General features: G+C 42.4%; 1 protein-coding gene across 1 annotated transcript in view; it reads right to left on the bottom strand.

Moving 5' to 3' along the window:
- LOC102935805 (vacuolar protein 8) overlaps positions 1–14835 on the bottom strand; it is a 48528-nt gene that overhangs the window by 16401 nt on the left and 17292 nt on the right. The window contains exons 5-8 of the mRNA XM_007058066.4: positions 11375–11494; positions 10065–10147; positions 5946–6071; positions 4671–4716 (exon numbers count right to left, since the gene is read on the bottom strand). Coding sequence (XP_007058128.3) covers positions 4671–4716; positions 5946–6071; positions 10065–10147; positions 11375–11494 — 375 coding nt within the window. The remainder of the gene's footprint in view (positions 1–4670; positions 4717–5945; positions 6072–10064; positions 10148–11374; positions 11495–14835) is intronic.

Here is a 14835-nt window from a genome sequence, read left to right as displayed (position 1 = left end):
GTATGGACCCAGATTTGAATATAGCTTTGAAAGCACTTTGGCCTTGTTTGTATTGGTCAACCAAACCATGTTTGAAATTAGTTTAGCTGGAATGAGTTAAAGTTCATGAGGACTGTGTGTAGGGTGTGTATGTATGGTGAGACAGAGCCTATCTAAACAATTTTTCCATTGCTTTAGCGCTGCCTGCCACTGCTGGAATGGTACAAAGGGATGGAATGAGACAAGGTTTTGATTCTTTGGAAGAACACTTCCCGTTTTGTAATTTTAAATCAATAAACAAACCATCTGTTTGAAGATGCTTGTCAAGGACAGGCCTAGTTTCTGCCCCAAAGCATCCAAAATGATATTTCTTTTCCTCCTTTGAAAGGAAGCCGAGAAACTGCTCCAATTTGGTCTTCAGTCTTGTAAAATAACTGAAGAACATCTCTTCCCAAGAGAGAAAATTTGGGAGATGTGGTCAAGTGACTTTAGACAAATTGACAGAGAAGGGAAAGGGCTCATTTGTCGTACCACAAACACACACACAACTTGGCAGTCCTGGAGTAACAAACTTGAAGGCAGGCTGGGAGCTATGGGAGCAAAATGAGTGGATCAGAGAGGAGAGCACTTACAATTAGTTCCCTACCGACTGAACTAAATTGCACAGTACTAAATAAGAAGTACTAGTGAAGTACTTGCTTTAGATTTACAGTTCAGAGGAGATACAGAAGAAACTGCTCATGAGAATTGCCCTAAAATATTTGTAAAACCAAATTAAAATGACACCTGTTTATGATTTAAAAATCTAATGTGGCAGAATGAAGAAGAGAAGACCCTGAATACATTTCAAAGATCTAGGGCATCACTGGGGCAGGAACAGTAATCGCACTAGGGATGTTTGAGTGAGGGATGGGAATAGGTGGCATTTCAAAAAGGAGGAGGGAGGATGAAAACAATTGTGATCTACTAGATACATGTACAACTGGTCTTTTACCTCTGCACTATCACAAACCAATGCTTATTTTTAGACAGCTAGTTACAGTGATCAACTGTTGCAGAGAAATTTATAATTAAAAAGTACACTTACATAATGGAAATCACTTCATAAACTATATACAGTGTAACGGCCATCATAGAAATACAGCCGCTTTCCTGTCATAGATTCCCAACTATTTCTTTAGGGAAAGATTAGTGGAAATTGTCACTGCATCCTTCATTGGCCAACACTCTTGCGGCTTGTTCTGCCACACAAACAGAAAGCAATGTGCAAATATTACAGGGTTTGGAAGTAAAACTCCTGATAACCCTGGTAGGGATAGTTCTGTTTTGTTTAGGTTCTTGTACTTCACTCATCATCACTGGTATCTGTTTTGTACTAGTACTTTTCTGGCACTGTGCGTATCCTCCAGACAGCCAGCAGATGGAGTCAGAGCCTCTACTGAAGCCATAAAGGACAGTTACACTTTTGGACTAGTACAAGCAGTGCAAAAGGCTCCCATGAGCTCTTAGTATGTTCATTCCATATGTGAAGAAGCCCATCTAGACTTTCTAGACACAGGCTTGCTCTAGAGGACACTGCTGCACAGCAAGGTGTGAGGCTTCCCTTCCTCTTCTTCCAGCCCAAATGTGTATTTTAAAAACATATATCGTACCTGTAAATAGGGTTTGAATGGCAAATATGTGGGGCTAAATTATGCTTCATGAAAGGCAAAGCCATGCTCAGGAGGAGGTGGCAGTGGCACACTACCTAAGCTGCAATCTCAAGAGACATTCTAAGAACATAAGAGCGGCCATACCGGGTCAGACCAAAGGTCCATCTAGCCCAGTATTCTGTTTTCCGACAGTGGCAAATGCCAGGTGCCCCAGAGGGAATAGAACAGGTAATCATCAAGTGATCCATCCCCGATTGCCCATTCCCAGCTTCTGGCAAACAGAGGTTAGGAACACCATCCCTGCCCATCCTGGCTAATAGCCGCTGATTGACCTATCCTCCATACACTTATCCAGTTCTTTTTTGAACCCTGTTATAGTCACAACATCCTCTGGCAAAGAGTTCCCCACAGGTTGACTGTGCATTTTGTGAAGAAATACTTCCTTTTTGTGTGTTTTAAACTTGCTGCCTATTAATTTCATTTGGTGACCCCTAGTTCTTGTGTTAGGAGAAAAAGTAAATAACGCTTCCTTATTTACTTTCTCCACACCAGTCATGATTTTATAGGCCTCTATCATATCCCCCCTTAGTTGTCTTTTTTCCAAGCTGAAAGGTCCCAGTCTTATTAATCTTTCCTCATAAGCAAGCTGATCTATACCCCTAATCATTTTTGTTGCCCTTTTCTGAACCTTTTCCAATTCCAGTATATCTTTTTGGAGATGGGGTGACCACATCTGCGTGAAGTATTCAAAATGTGGGAGTACCATGGATTTATAGCGGCAATATGATATTCTCTGTCTTATCTTTCCCTTACTGAATGATTCCCAACCTTCCGTTTCCTTTTTTGACTGCCGCTGCACAGTGAGTGGATGTTTTCAGAGAACTATCCACACTGACTCCAACATCTCTTTCTTGAGTGGTAACAGCTAATTTAGACTGCATCTTTTATATGTATAGTTGGGATTGTTTTCCAGTGTGCATTTGTAGCGAGGCGGTGTGGTTCCCCGCCACCCCAGAGAGGGACGAGCCCCTCTGGACACCAGAGTGGGCGGGGCAAGAGAGCTCTGAGCCTGCCCCCCACAGAGGGTCAGGCGCAGGACAGCAAGTAGAAAAGGAGGGGGGCCAGAGCTCACTTGGAGAGCAGACGCCTCCCGGCTACCTACGGCGGACCCGAGGCCTGGCCTGACTGCCGACGCTGAGCAGAGCCCAGAGGTGCTGCCCAGCCCGCCCCTCACCAGTTACCCAGAGCACCCCATGGTGTTTGACCCCGCAGAGGACACCATCTGGACCCAGGTACCTCTAGAGGGGGAGTTCGGAAGTAGCCCGGGGACAGCGACACTACTCTGGCTGCAGCACGGTCAGAGCCTATGTCAGTGAGTTGTGATCAGGATCCCCACGGACTCAGCAGAAGGCCTTCTGCCACCGCTAGGGCCCTGGCCTGGGACGCGGTGGAGTTGGTGGGTCTGCGTCCCCCCTGCCACCCAGCTTTTGGGTGGCAGTCTCCCCCTCTCCCAGGCCCCTATGAGCCGAGGGCCTAGGCTGGTTGTTTACCTCCCTTTGCTCAGCCTCTGCCTGAGGGCCTAAGCTACTGACTCTCTGTTGCCGCACCCTGACCCCGGGCCTGGGCCTGCTAATTGTATAAATCGTTGCTCAGCCCCTGCCTGAGGACCTGAGCCCTTGACTCTCTATTTCCCGCCGACCAGGGGCCGGGTGAGAATAACTGTCTGTGTTTGCCTTTGTTGCTCCTGCGGTGAGAGACTCCCGTGGCCTGGCTAGTTTCCTGTCAGCAACTGGAAGGAAGTAGCGAGTGGTTCCCCAGCATCCCGGAGAGGGACGAGCTCCAGCCAAACCCCTCTACAGCATTACTTTGCATTTATCAACATTGAATTTCATCTGCCATTTGGTTGCTCAGTCACCCAGTTTTATGAGATCCCTTTGTAACTCTTCGTAGTCTGCTTTGGACTTAACTATCTTGAGTAGTTTTGTATCATCTGCACATTTGTCCACCTCACTGTTTATCCCTTTTTCCAGATCATTTATGACTATGTTGAATAGGACTGTACAGAGCCCTGGGGGACACCACTATTGACCTCTCTCCATTCTGAAAACTGACCATTTATTCCTACCCTTTGTTTCCTATCTTTTAACCGGTTACTGATCCATAAGAGGACCTTCCCTTTTATTCCATGACAACTTACTTTGCTTAAGAGCCTTTGGTGAGGGACCTTGTCAAAGGCTTTCTGAAAATCTAAGTACACCATATCCACTGGATCCCTCTTGTCCACGTGCTTGTTGTCCCCCTCAAAGAATTCAAGTAGATTGGTGACGCATGACTTCCCTTTACAAAAACCAGGTTCATTCTTCCCCCCCAAAATCATGTTCATCTATGTGTCTGACAATTCTGTTCTTTACTATAGTTTCAACCAGTTTGCCCGGTCTCAGGGGACTGCAATCACAAAATGTGATTGCAGCTCGGGTAGCATGGGAATCAGAGAAGTGAAGCCACAGCAAGATGTCCTTCAGCAAGTCCTAGCCCCACAAGTAATTACTCAGGTTCCAGGTAGGCTTGTACAGCCTGGGCCAAAGCATGTACTGCCTTGGCTACACTGCTCTGGGACCCAGGTATGTGTACTCCAGTCTATGCGTGCCCTTATTCAGACTCAATGCTTTGTGTGTGCTGGTAGGAGCATAACTAGCTGTGGGACTTGCTACACTTGAAAAAGCTGAAGGTACTGATCTGTTGCTAGTTACACAGGGATCTTTCTCTCTCTATCCACACCTTGGCCAGATATTTCATCTCTGGGCCTGTGAGCACTGAAGTCAGGTTTAGCTAGCACAACCCCACAAACTATAGGTTTCTCCTAGACAGGTGTGCTGGAGGGGAGGGGGCTCCCTTTACCCTGTACTTCACCCAGGTAGGGCATCCATAACTGGGTTCCTAACAAGCAGGAATTCCCCCAACCCTCCTTCCCTCTCCCAGAGAGAGGGAGGGAGGGAGATGGAAAAAAAGAAAAGTGTTTTTCCCAAACACATTACTCACCACTTGTGGCCAAGTTCCTCAGACAAACACATGCCTGTCTTGAAACCTGGTTGTACCAATAAAAAGAAAAAAGTGAGCACTCCAGTAACTGATTCTGTTGGCTAAAATAAACCAATAAACACTGTCTACAAAGTGTTTATTCTGGGGTTTCTTTTCCAAAAACAGTTGCTGAAGGCCAGTACATACAGTTATGAATTAACACCAGCTTCATTTCCCACCACACAGACCTGTTGATCAGTACCCATTACTGTCGACCAGGTTAGCGTCCAGTGGATTTCCACATGCTGTCCAGAATCTAACAGTACATTCTCAGTGTTGATCTATCTCAGGAATGTCAAATGAACTAAACAGACGGGGTGATGGAACAATTTGTATAGTGCAGGCGCTGAGAACCATTGAAGCAAAGTGCAAACCCTTTATATGATGGAAACAACTTAAAGTCAGGGGGTGTGGCAGCACTCCCCTCCCCCAATCCCAGCACCTAGATATATAGATATGAATGCACTGAATTTATTCGCTTTGCTTTTTCTCTGTATTCCACTGAAATAAATCAATATTCTTCTGGTATAAGAAAGTAAGATGTTTCCAAGTAATCATCAGCGACATGAACATTGTGGTAGCTGGACTGGGATAAATGTCAAAGGTGAGATGAGATAAAAGGCAAGGCTGACTTAGAGCTATTGTCTTATGTCCCTTATATGCCTTCTGCTAACTTTCAGTGTCCTATGGATGTATTTTATAAATCCTGAGAATTGCCAGCCTAGAACCTTGAAACACTCTGGGGACCCAGAGTGGCAGAGGCTTGGATTCCTCTCCCAGAAGTCCTAGTGCGTGTCCAGGAAGGAGTGCTGACTATGGTCTGTGACAGCCTGTAACTCTTATAATGAGCAAAACCAAATCTCTGAAGGTGAACACTCCTGAAGTTTGGGAACACCTGGCTCCAGATCTGAACTCTGCAGCTCAGGCCCGACTCTTTGTTTCCATCTTCAAAGCAAAGTGCTATCAATAATTGTAACTTTGCCGGAAATGTGATAAAATTCTCACATCTAGTAAAGTGCCTCAGTTGCATGCTATGGGATCTACAGTAGTAAAGTGCAGTTTCAAAGCCTCCCCTGCGTTTGCCTGGGGCTCCCTAATTACAATGTAAAGCAATCTAGTTGCATCATAGCTTCTTCATGCTGAGTGTAACACACAGAATTAAAGAAACCTCAGGAAAATGATCAGCAAATCTGGTGTACAATAACACACCTCCCTCCCATATCTTTTTCACTTTACCTTGTCCACAGATGAAGACAGGAGAGAAATGAGTGTCCGCAGAAGGAATCTGTCCCCAACTCGCAACATGGCTTCATGGTGCTGAGAGTTGGCTGCCACATTGCTTAGAGCAGCACAACTATAATACTGACGAGAACAGAGATGGGGGTGGAGAGAAGATGTCACTGTGACAGTGTTTGTTCAATACAGTGAAAATCAACAGGAGAAAGGCTTAGATTTTTATTTGACAAAAGTGTGTACTTTTCAACTTCAAGGTGTTTTACAAACATTGATTAAACCCCAAAACACCTTTCTGAGGTAGGTAGGTAGGTATTAATACTCACATCTGGCTGACTGGGGGAATGGAGAGAAACTGAGACTGAGATTGTGATGTGCCCAAAGCCACAAGGGAAGTTGGTGGCAGTGCTGGGATAAGAATGCAAAAGCTCGTGGCTTCTAATTCCATGTGCAGGACACACGTCTCTTTGTTTTTAAGAAACGAAGTGTACAGAAAATCAGAAAGTGAGCTTAATGTCCTTTGGGGCAGATATTCATGAGACAAAAATTCCTCTGTCCATTCTATTACAGCTTACTCTAAGCGGGGCACTTTTTTTCTGGCCACACCCCTGGTGTCTGAGCCTAGTTAACAGCCCTAAGCAAGACCATAAAGGTACAAGATATAATCTAGATTTAAACAGGGAAGAAATATTTTGTCAGAACCCACAAATATAGGCTCATAATGGCCCCCCTTCTACTGGCAAATTTCAGCATTTGGGGTGTCATTTCTGCAAAAAGGGTAGTTCAGGCACTTCCCAGTCCAGAATGACAGACACACAAGTTCTGCTTGAGCTAGTGTGCTAAAATTAGCAAAGTGGCCATGGCAGCATGAGCAGCTGCTAGTTAGTTTGTTTCCTGCTAGACATGATGGAACGTATTTATATAGCATCCACCACACAAGACCCTCAACAGTCATTGCAAACAAAGCTAGGAATAGAGCCGAAACCTCCTAACTCCCAGTTCTTTGCTTTAACATGTACGCTATGCTTCCTTGCAGAAATATTCATCTGAGACTAAAGACATTAGCAATTACTTATATGAGAAATTAGAGTTTGAGATGCTAGTAGTACCTATGTTAAGTAGACATAAAGAACAGGGATGAAGAGCTTGGAAGAGGCATGTCTCGGAGCTTTGTTGCAACATATAAAAGTTTGCCTCACCCCCATATGAGACTGTTTTTGGCAGGCATCTGGAAAATTCCAGGAATCATGCATTCTACATTCGATAGAACTGTTCATGGGGCGAGGCTATACCAGCCTGCATTCCTCTTTGAAGATACTCACTTGTTTTGTTTTATTAGCTTTGAATGATTGTGCTGACATGTCAAGAGAGATCAGTAGGATCACACCCAGGAGAAAAGCATTCCTCCCACCCCCTGCCAAAGGCATCAATGCCATTACTGAAGGCAGTCATCTTGCACTGACTGACTAGACAGGTACAGCCACATTCAGCAAAGCAAAAAATAACCATATTCAAGCCAAATGATGCAGTATGTTCTACTGCCCCAAAGTGAGTTTATCATAGATGCTCTCCCTGAAGGAATGGCAAAAATATTTTGTCTGTCACTAGTGTCAATGGACCAGATTAATCTCTCGTGTAATTTGTACAGCCTCTAAAGAGTTGTAGAAGGGATAAATGTGGCCCAAACTGTTTGTATAATGTAAAAAGGGAGGTGCAGAGAAATTCTCTCCCAGGAGAAATTAACGCATGTTGGCAGAGCAACCTGTTGTGGGTTGTTTTTTTTTCTTTCGCTTCTTTTGTTGGTTGTTTCCATTTCGTGATCAGGAAAAAAATCTTCCACCATAATGTTTGGGTCTTAAAAGGGCTCCATCTTGTCTTTCAAATACCTCGCTGAGCGTAAGGAAATTTAAGGGCAGTAATACTGCTGAGGGGGTTACAGAAGGGCAACCTCACTGTATCCAACCTTTGATGCTCCAAAACAGATTCCTGACCCGTGACATTGGGGAGATGGGGTATTAATGCTCAGACTGTATTTCCCAATAACTGGGACCAATTATGTGATCAGAAGGTCTGAACTGACATTCCATGACTGGAAGACAGAAGCTTGTGGAAGGCACTGGTTTATATTGACTGCCGCCCTTCTGTTCAAGCCTCCTGATGTTGAGAATACATTGCCAAAGCAAAATGACTGGCAAATGAGTACAGCATCAGTTATGAGCAAAATCCCTTCAAGGAATACCATGGCTGGCCTCCCTTTCTCCAAGAGGGCTTCCATATGCTAGCAAATTAAACCAAGTGCTATCATTTGTCCTGCTACATTTTTATTTTTAGCACTGGTAGGAGCTAATTTGATAGAATTACTAATAAGTGGATGAAGGATGCATGCCTTAGATGTAATATGTTTAGATTTTAGTAAGATATTGAAATAGCAACTCACACAATATTAATTCAAATTGGCTTGTGGACTGAAAACAATGTGCAGGATCTTAAACTCAAGTCCTTGTACACACCAGGAAATTGCACCATTGCTCAAAGTAGAATTCTGAAACTGTACTGAAAACCATGTTTCTGGAGCTATATTACTACTTGAACTATTTTCGTTTCCTGTCCAAGGAGACTTAGTATAGAAGAAAATTGTCTGTGATAGTTCCAGTTCCTAGTGTAGGCATAGATAACGATAAACATTGGTCTGTCTAATTTAGGAAGGAGTAAGAGACACGTTACTGAAATAAGCAGATGCCAAGGAGGACAAAAAATAATACAAATGGGCCCTGACAATGGGCCATACAAGTGTGGCTTGAATTTACCTTGGCCCCTCTCCTCCTACCCTACATCCTTTCCTACATCAAGCATAGATCAGTCAGAAGGGAGACTCTCTCCCAGTATGCACTACAGAGGATGGTATATAACCATTTGCAGATATTGGAATGGTGTAATCACCAAGGCTTATTTAGTGAGATACAGGAAGATATAATTTGGAGTAATGGGATAAAATAGAGAAAGGGAATAATTAAGATGCGTATCAGGAAAAACCTGTGAATCTGGATGTTTGTGGAAAGTAGTTGTAGAGGTCCCAACTCTTGGGATATCTAGAACAGGACTGGATGAAATACTAAAAAAAAAATATGTAAGAGACCAGGAGACAGACTGGATGATGTAACAGGTCCCTGATTCTAACAGGTCCATCTTTAATGTCCATGATTCTGGTTGTTGGCTTTCTCCAGATTATTTTAATACAAAGCTCTCTTCATAGGTGTGCATAATCATGAGATGCTCATACACATCACCCATTGTGTGCAGGTAGGGCAACCCCCCATTGTGCGCTATGCATTCCATACACTCAACCAACTACAAGAATATTTTTTTTAAAATTACACATCTAAAATATTGGAAAACTTTAAAAGGCAAAATAAAAATACGGAGGTACAAGTAAAGAGAGCCAGGCTTAACTGTAACTGGTCTGATGTATGTCCTCAAAGGTATAGCTGATACCTACAAAAAAAACTGACAACTGACAGGCAGCTGGTATTCTGATACCTTTGGTTATCTTACTGACCTGTATGGTCTCATTGTTTTCTTGTGCTCCCCCTGTCTGTTGTACCACCCTATTGTCTCTTGTGTTATACTTAGATGATAAACTAATTGAGTTTTTACATAGTGTCTAGCACAATGGAGCCCTGGTCCATGACTGGCATTCTTAAGTGCCACTGTAATATAATAATAAAAAATTAATAATTAACACAATAATTAATGATCCCCCACTAACTTTTTCTGTTGCAAAAGGATAACAGGAAAGCATGAAATCTATGATTCTGCTAGAGAGAAGACTTGTATCTTCACAACAGCTTTGTGTGTATTTTCATATTCGCTTTCTCCTATCATAGCTGGACCTATGTTGCATGCCCAAAGCAGTGTTTATACAACTATTCAGCATTTCACTATGACACCATTACTTATTGGTTCACTGAAGTAAAAACAAAACAAAGTCAAAAGCCCCTTGCGTCCCTTATTTCTCCTTCCTTTCCTCTACGCCCAGAACCCTGAATTCTAATAGTTATGCTTGCTCCTAGATTGTATAATTTGCTTTTATTATTTACAAATTCTGGCTTGTTTTAACTATACCTGTACTTCTGAGTCAGGAGACTCTAACATCAGTATGAGGACAGGGAGGGCTCCTTCCCTGCACAGGACTTGCTGGATCCGCTCTGCAAGGTGAGAAAAGGGGCAAATTTTAGTATGTGAAAGGGAGCAGAAGGATCAAGGATCAAGGATCACCCCCCCCCCCCCCCCCACAATCAAATGGATGCACCATAACCTTTCTGAACCCTTTCTGAGAAAAAGGCATCATTGGGCAGTGCTGAGTGATTTAGGTTCATCCAGATTTACCCCAATGAGAGTAACTTGCAATTAACACTCCAAATAAGACAAAGTCTGTATGGGAGCTAGTGCAGAACAGCAGTGGAAAATCGTTTTAGCCATAATGACCTGAAAGCCACCTGAGCAGGCTTTTCCTCTTTTTTTTTTTTTTTTTTTTTAGTTAAAGATTAAAATTGCTAGAAGTGCTAAGCAAAGATCAGACCTACTGGTATAAGCCATTTCTGTCTATTTCATATAAAACATCTTTTTAAACAATATTTTGAAAATGTGCAATTGTAACAGTCAACAGACAAAGTTCTCACCCTCCCCCAGTACCTCATCTAAAGGGGACAGATCAGCCACAGTAGTAGTATTTTGGTGCATGGGTTTGACCTCTGACATAATGTTTTCCCGTTGTTTTTGTTTGAGAATTAATGAACAATAATATTGCCTTTTAACATAGAGGGACAAATCATGCTCCCACTGAAGTTCATGGGAATAATCCCATGAAACAGGATCAGGCCCATAATGTTTATCCTAATGTATACCCTGCAACACCAGGTTTGGGATACACAATAAAACCTAAACCATGATTCACCATTATCAAGTAATCTTCCATTTTAAGAGATTACCTCGAAGTACCCCGAAGTGTCCTGAGTACAGTTCTCCTTTATTAGAATGGTCACTTCTTTTAAGCAACTGATTTTTGTCAGTTTCCTGAGTGGTGACTTAATAGATTGCACTCAGATTCAACTGTGTTGATAATCAAGGCCTTGCTAATTACAACCTATTAACAGGTGGGTCTGTATTAGCTGCCAGAGGCCAAGCTTTTTGAATTTAGAGACTCAGCCAAGGTCATCATCATGAATACAATTTACCAAGAAAATGACACATGTTATCAGGATTCCAAAGTTATCCCATCTTATCCCTCATAAAATTAGGTCATTTCTAGGTTGTTTTGTTTTTTTAACACTGAAAACACGTCCATTTATTGTCGTGTCCCCACACTCAGTTTCCATTAGCTACAGGGCAGTTGTTTTTGCCAATTTGTAGATAGATCATTAACCTGAAAGTACCTGATCGTGTGAGGTTGAGAATAGCTCCAACTGCATTTTGTTGGACTCTAGGATCATAGGAGTTGGCAAGTGCGAGCAAGGGTATAACTCCCGCTGAGCCGATGGCCTCTCGGTTGGACTCTGGGGAAAACATACCATGAGAGAGAAATAAGAAGAGTGTCTTTTCAGTCTGTCTTCACGTTAATCTAATAAACCCTGAAAAGGAAGTCTAAAACTAGCTTTATGTGGGATTTTTATCTGAATTTTTACTATTTGTCAAAGTCCTTTAGTATCCTCTGACTGAATCCCATAAGCTCAAAAAGAGAGACGCTAACTGCAGAAATTTTAAATGTCTCAAATTTACCTTATAATCCTGATGTGCTCTAACAAGGTATTCATGATCTTGTAAGTATTATATTAGCAAACAAACCTTTATTCTGTTTGTAGGTAGGATTTCATTAATTTATCAGGATAAACACAGTGAACCAAATTCTGTCTTTGGATTATCTGTGCCACCCCAGTGCTTAAGGTTAAGATTTTGTCACAGATAGGTCGTGGGCAATAAACAAAAATCCACTGAAATCTGCAAACTGTCTGTGACTTTTACTAAAAATAACGGGGGAAGGGCTGACAGGGGATGCCTGAAGCGCAAGGGAGGGTCAATGAGAGCCTGAGCCTTGCTGGGGGGCAGGAGACGGGGGCGGGAAGGGGTCCAGCAACTGCCACCCTAGGGGACTCGGAGCTCCAGGGTACTTCACCTGCGGGGACTTGGACTTACAAGTCTCCCCACCGCCTGCAGCAGCAGACAGCTGTGGGGCCCCTGCTGCTCACTCTCTTGGAGCTCCAGGGCTGGCAGCTTGGAGCTGTGGGGGCCCCTGCTGCCTGTGGCAACTGACAGTTGACAGCTCCAGCCCCACCACCACGGGGCTAAGACAGAAAATGTCACAGAGGTCTGTGGAAGTCACAGAATCCATTACTTCAGTGACCTCTGTGACATAATCTAATCCTTACCAATGATGTATAAGGGCGTGAGAACAGAATTTAGCTCCATCAGTGGAATTAAGTAAGGTAACCCTGTTTCACTGTACTTATATTTAGCAGTCTGTAAAATAAGTACTTGACCTACCAGGAGTACAGCGAGGCTTTAAAAAAGGATTGTACAATACTTTTAGGTCCTTGGATGAAAAGCACTATAAAAATTTGAGAGAGACAAAGTAGGTGACGTAATATCTTTTATTGAACTAACTTCTGCTGGTGAAAGACACAAGCTTTTGAGCTTCACAGAGCTCTTCTTCAGGTCTGTGGAGCTCAAAGTCTTGTCTTTTTCACCCACAGAAGTTGGTCCAGTAAAATATATTACCTCACACAGTTTGTCTCTCTCATATCCTGGGACCAACACGGCTACAACACTGTAAAAGTAAAAGGCATTTATTACTAGTTTATAAAAATTCTACTTTGATGGCTATGTCTTATGGTATATTTAATCACTTCGTATTCATACACTAAATATTTTGGGCCTTGTACAATGTTTCCTCAACCCAGTCTTGAGAGAATAATAACTTTCCTTTGCTGTGATGCCTATAAAAAACTTGATAAGTTAGGCCACTGTTGTGCTGAGACTATTGCCTATCATACTGACCAATGTTGTTCCATTATTACTTGTACTCCCCCCATCAGTCTATATTCATCTGTTGTCTCTTGTCTTATACTTAGATTGCATTCTCATTGGGAGAGGGACAATCTTTTTATTCTGTTTGAACAGCTCCAATCACACTGGTCCTTGTCCATGACTAGAGCTCCTAGGTACTACCACAATACAAATGATATGTAATAATAATAACCCAAGGTGTAACTTAATTAGAAAATTTGGCTGTCTGGAACTAGATAGCCCAAAGTGAATCCTCATGGAGGAAGGGGCAAGAAAGTTAGGTGAGAAGCTGTTCTTTGAATTGCTTTGGACACGGCCTGCAGAAGGCTAGATATTAGTTTGTTACGAGGTCAACTCTTTATGTCCCATTTCACCCAAAGGCTTAAGAGGTCAAAAATACTTTCACAGTACTATGTGCATATATGCTTTTTCTGCACTTCAATCAGTAGAAGCAAAATTTCTTTTCTGTAGCTTTACCTGATGACAAATAGTGTGGCATGATATATGCTCTAATTAGTTCAGCAAAAGAAAGATTTAAACAGATTAGGAATTTTGAAACTACCTCCTCCTTCATTCTTTCACACACTACAGTGTGAGCTGTGTCTATCAATGTGGGAAGGAAATTCATGTCTGGACAAGGTAATTTTATAAAATCTTTTTCTTTTTTCTTCCCTCCTTGGGAAATTTTTCAAATCTAGACCCCTTGCTGGGAGGTTTCCTAAGAAACCAATGGCATTAATACTGTATCAGATTCACAATGCATAGTTAAAACTTTGTCTCTTTAAAGCTTTGTTAAAGCTTTGTCCTTTTAAAACTCTTTGTTACTTGATTTGAAAGGGCCTCAAATCCATGATGGCTCAGTGGCTGAGTGTTCAATGTTCTTGGCCAGTGCTTGGACCCTCGATCACTCAGGCTGTTTTAGTTATCATTTAGACAAAAGAGGAGTAGCATGAGGAAGTTAATCTAGAAGTCTTCCACCTGGCTGAGAATGGTTAGTGTGTTATCTCTCGTAATGGGAAGCTAGAAAGACCATAGCAAATACCTATGATATAATTACCCCATAACCAAGAAAGCTGTGTTTTCTTTTTCCCTAGGGTCATTCACTAAGTTCCTCCACTGAACTGATGCTGTGCAGTCTTGGGTGAAGATTATAACTGTAAGCTTGCTGGATGCATTTTTATATAACTCATTTTCCTCACTCTTCTCCTCTCCCCACTCCAGTGCTGGTATCACTCATGTATTGTAGCTGATCTCTAGCTAAGTGGCTAATCTTATCATAGGGATGGACAGAGATATGCATCCCACTGAGAGAGAATTAATTTTTTATTCTAATCTCCATAAGAGCTGCAGCTGAACAGACTGTTTTTATTCTGGACCACCTGCTTACCAGAGTAATGTCAGTCCCTTTATTGCTACCATTGCTCAGGCCCCACTTACTGTGCTTTTAGAAAGGGACTAAGTATCCAGATGTTTCTTCAAGTCAGCGTTGAAGACTTAATAGCTTCCTCCAGTTAGCTCCCTGGATTTAAAGAACTCTTCTTGCAACCTAAATCTCTTAGTTCCAGTTTGTCAATATAAACCATTTCTGTGCACTTGAAAATTCTCTTGGCACTACAATTCCTAGAGATGTGTGCACACAATTATTGACAACAAAGAAAGAGACACTCTGTAAAATTGGGTTTATCATCAAAACCATTTTTATACCTGGCTCTCCTTTGTAAGGAAAACATGTGAGATGTTCACCTTACTCAGCCTAACATGAATGCTCAGGTCTCCCTCAATTGTTGCTGTGAACATTCAGTTCATATTCTCTCTGCTCTGCATTACCTGTGCC

The sequence above is a fragment of the Chelonia mydas genome, chromosome 3 (assembly GCF_015237465.2).
Source record: "Chelonia mydas isolate rCheMyd1 chromosome 3, rCheMyd1.pri.v2, whole genome shotgun sequence".
Lineage (NCBI taxonomy): Eukaryota > Metazoa > Chordata > Testudines > Cheloniidae > Chelonia > Chelonia mydas.
Note: the sequence above shows the minus strand (reverse complement) of the source record. Positions and strands in the feature narration are given on the sequence as shown.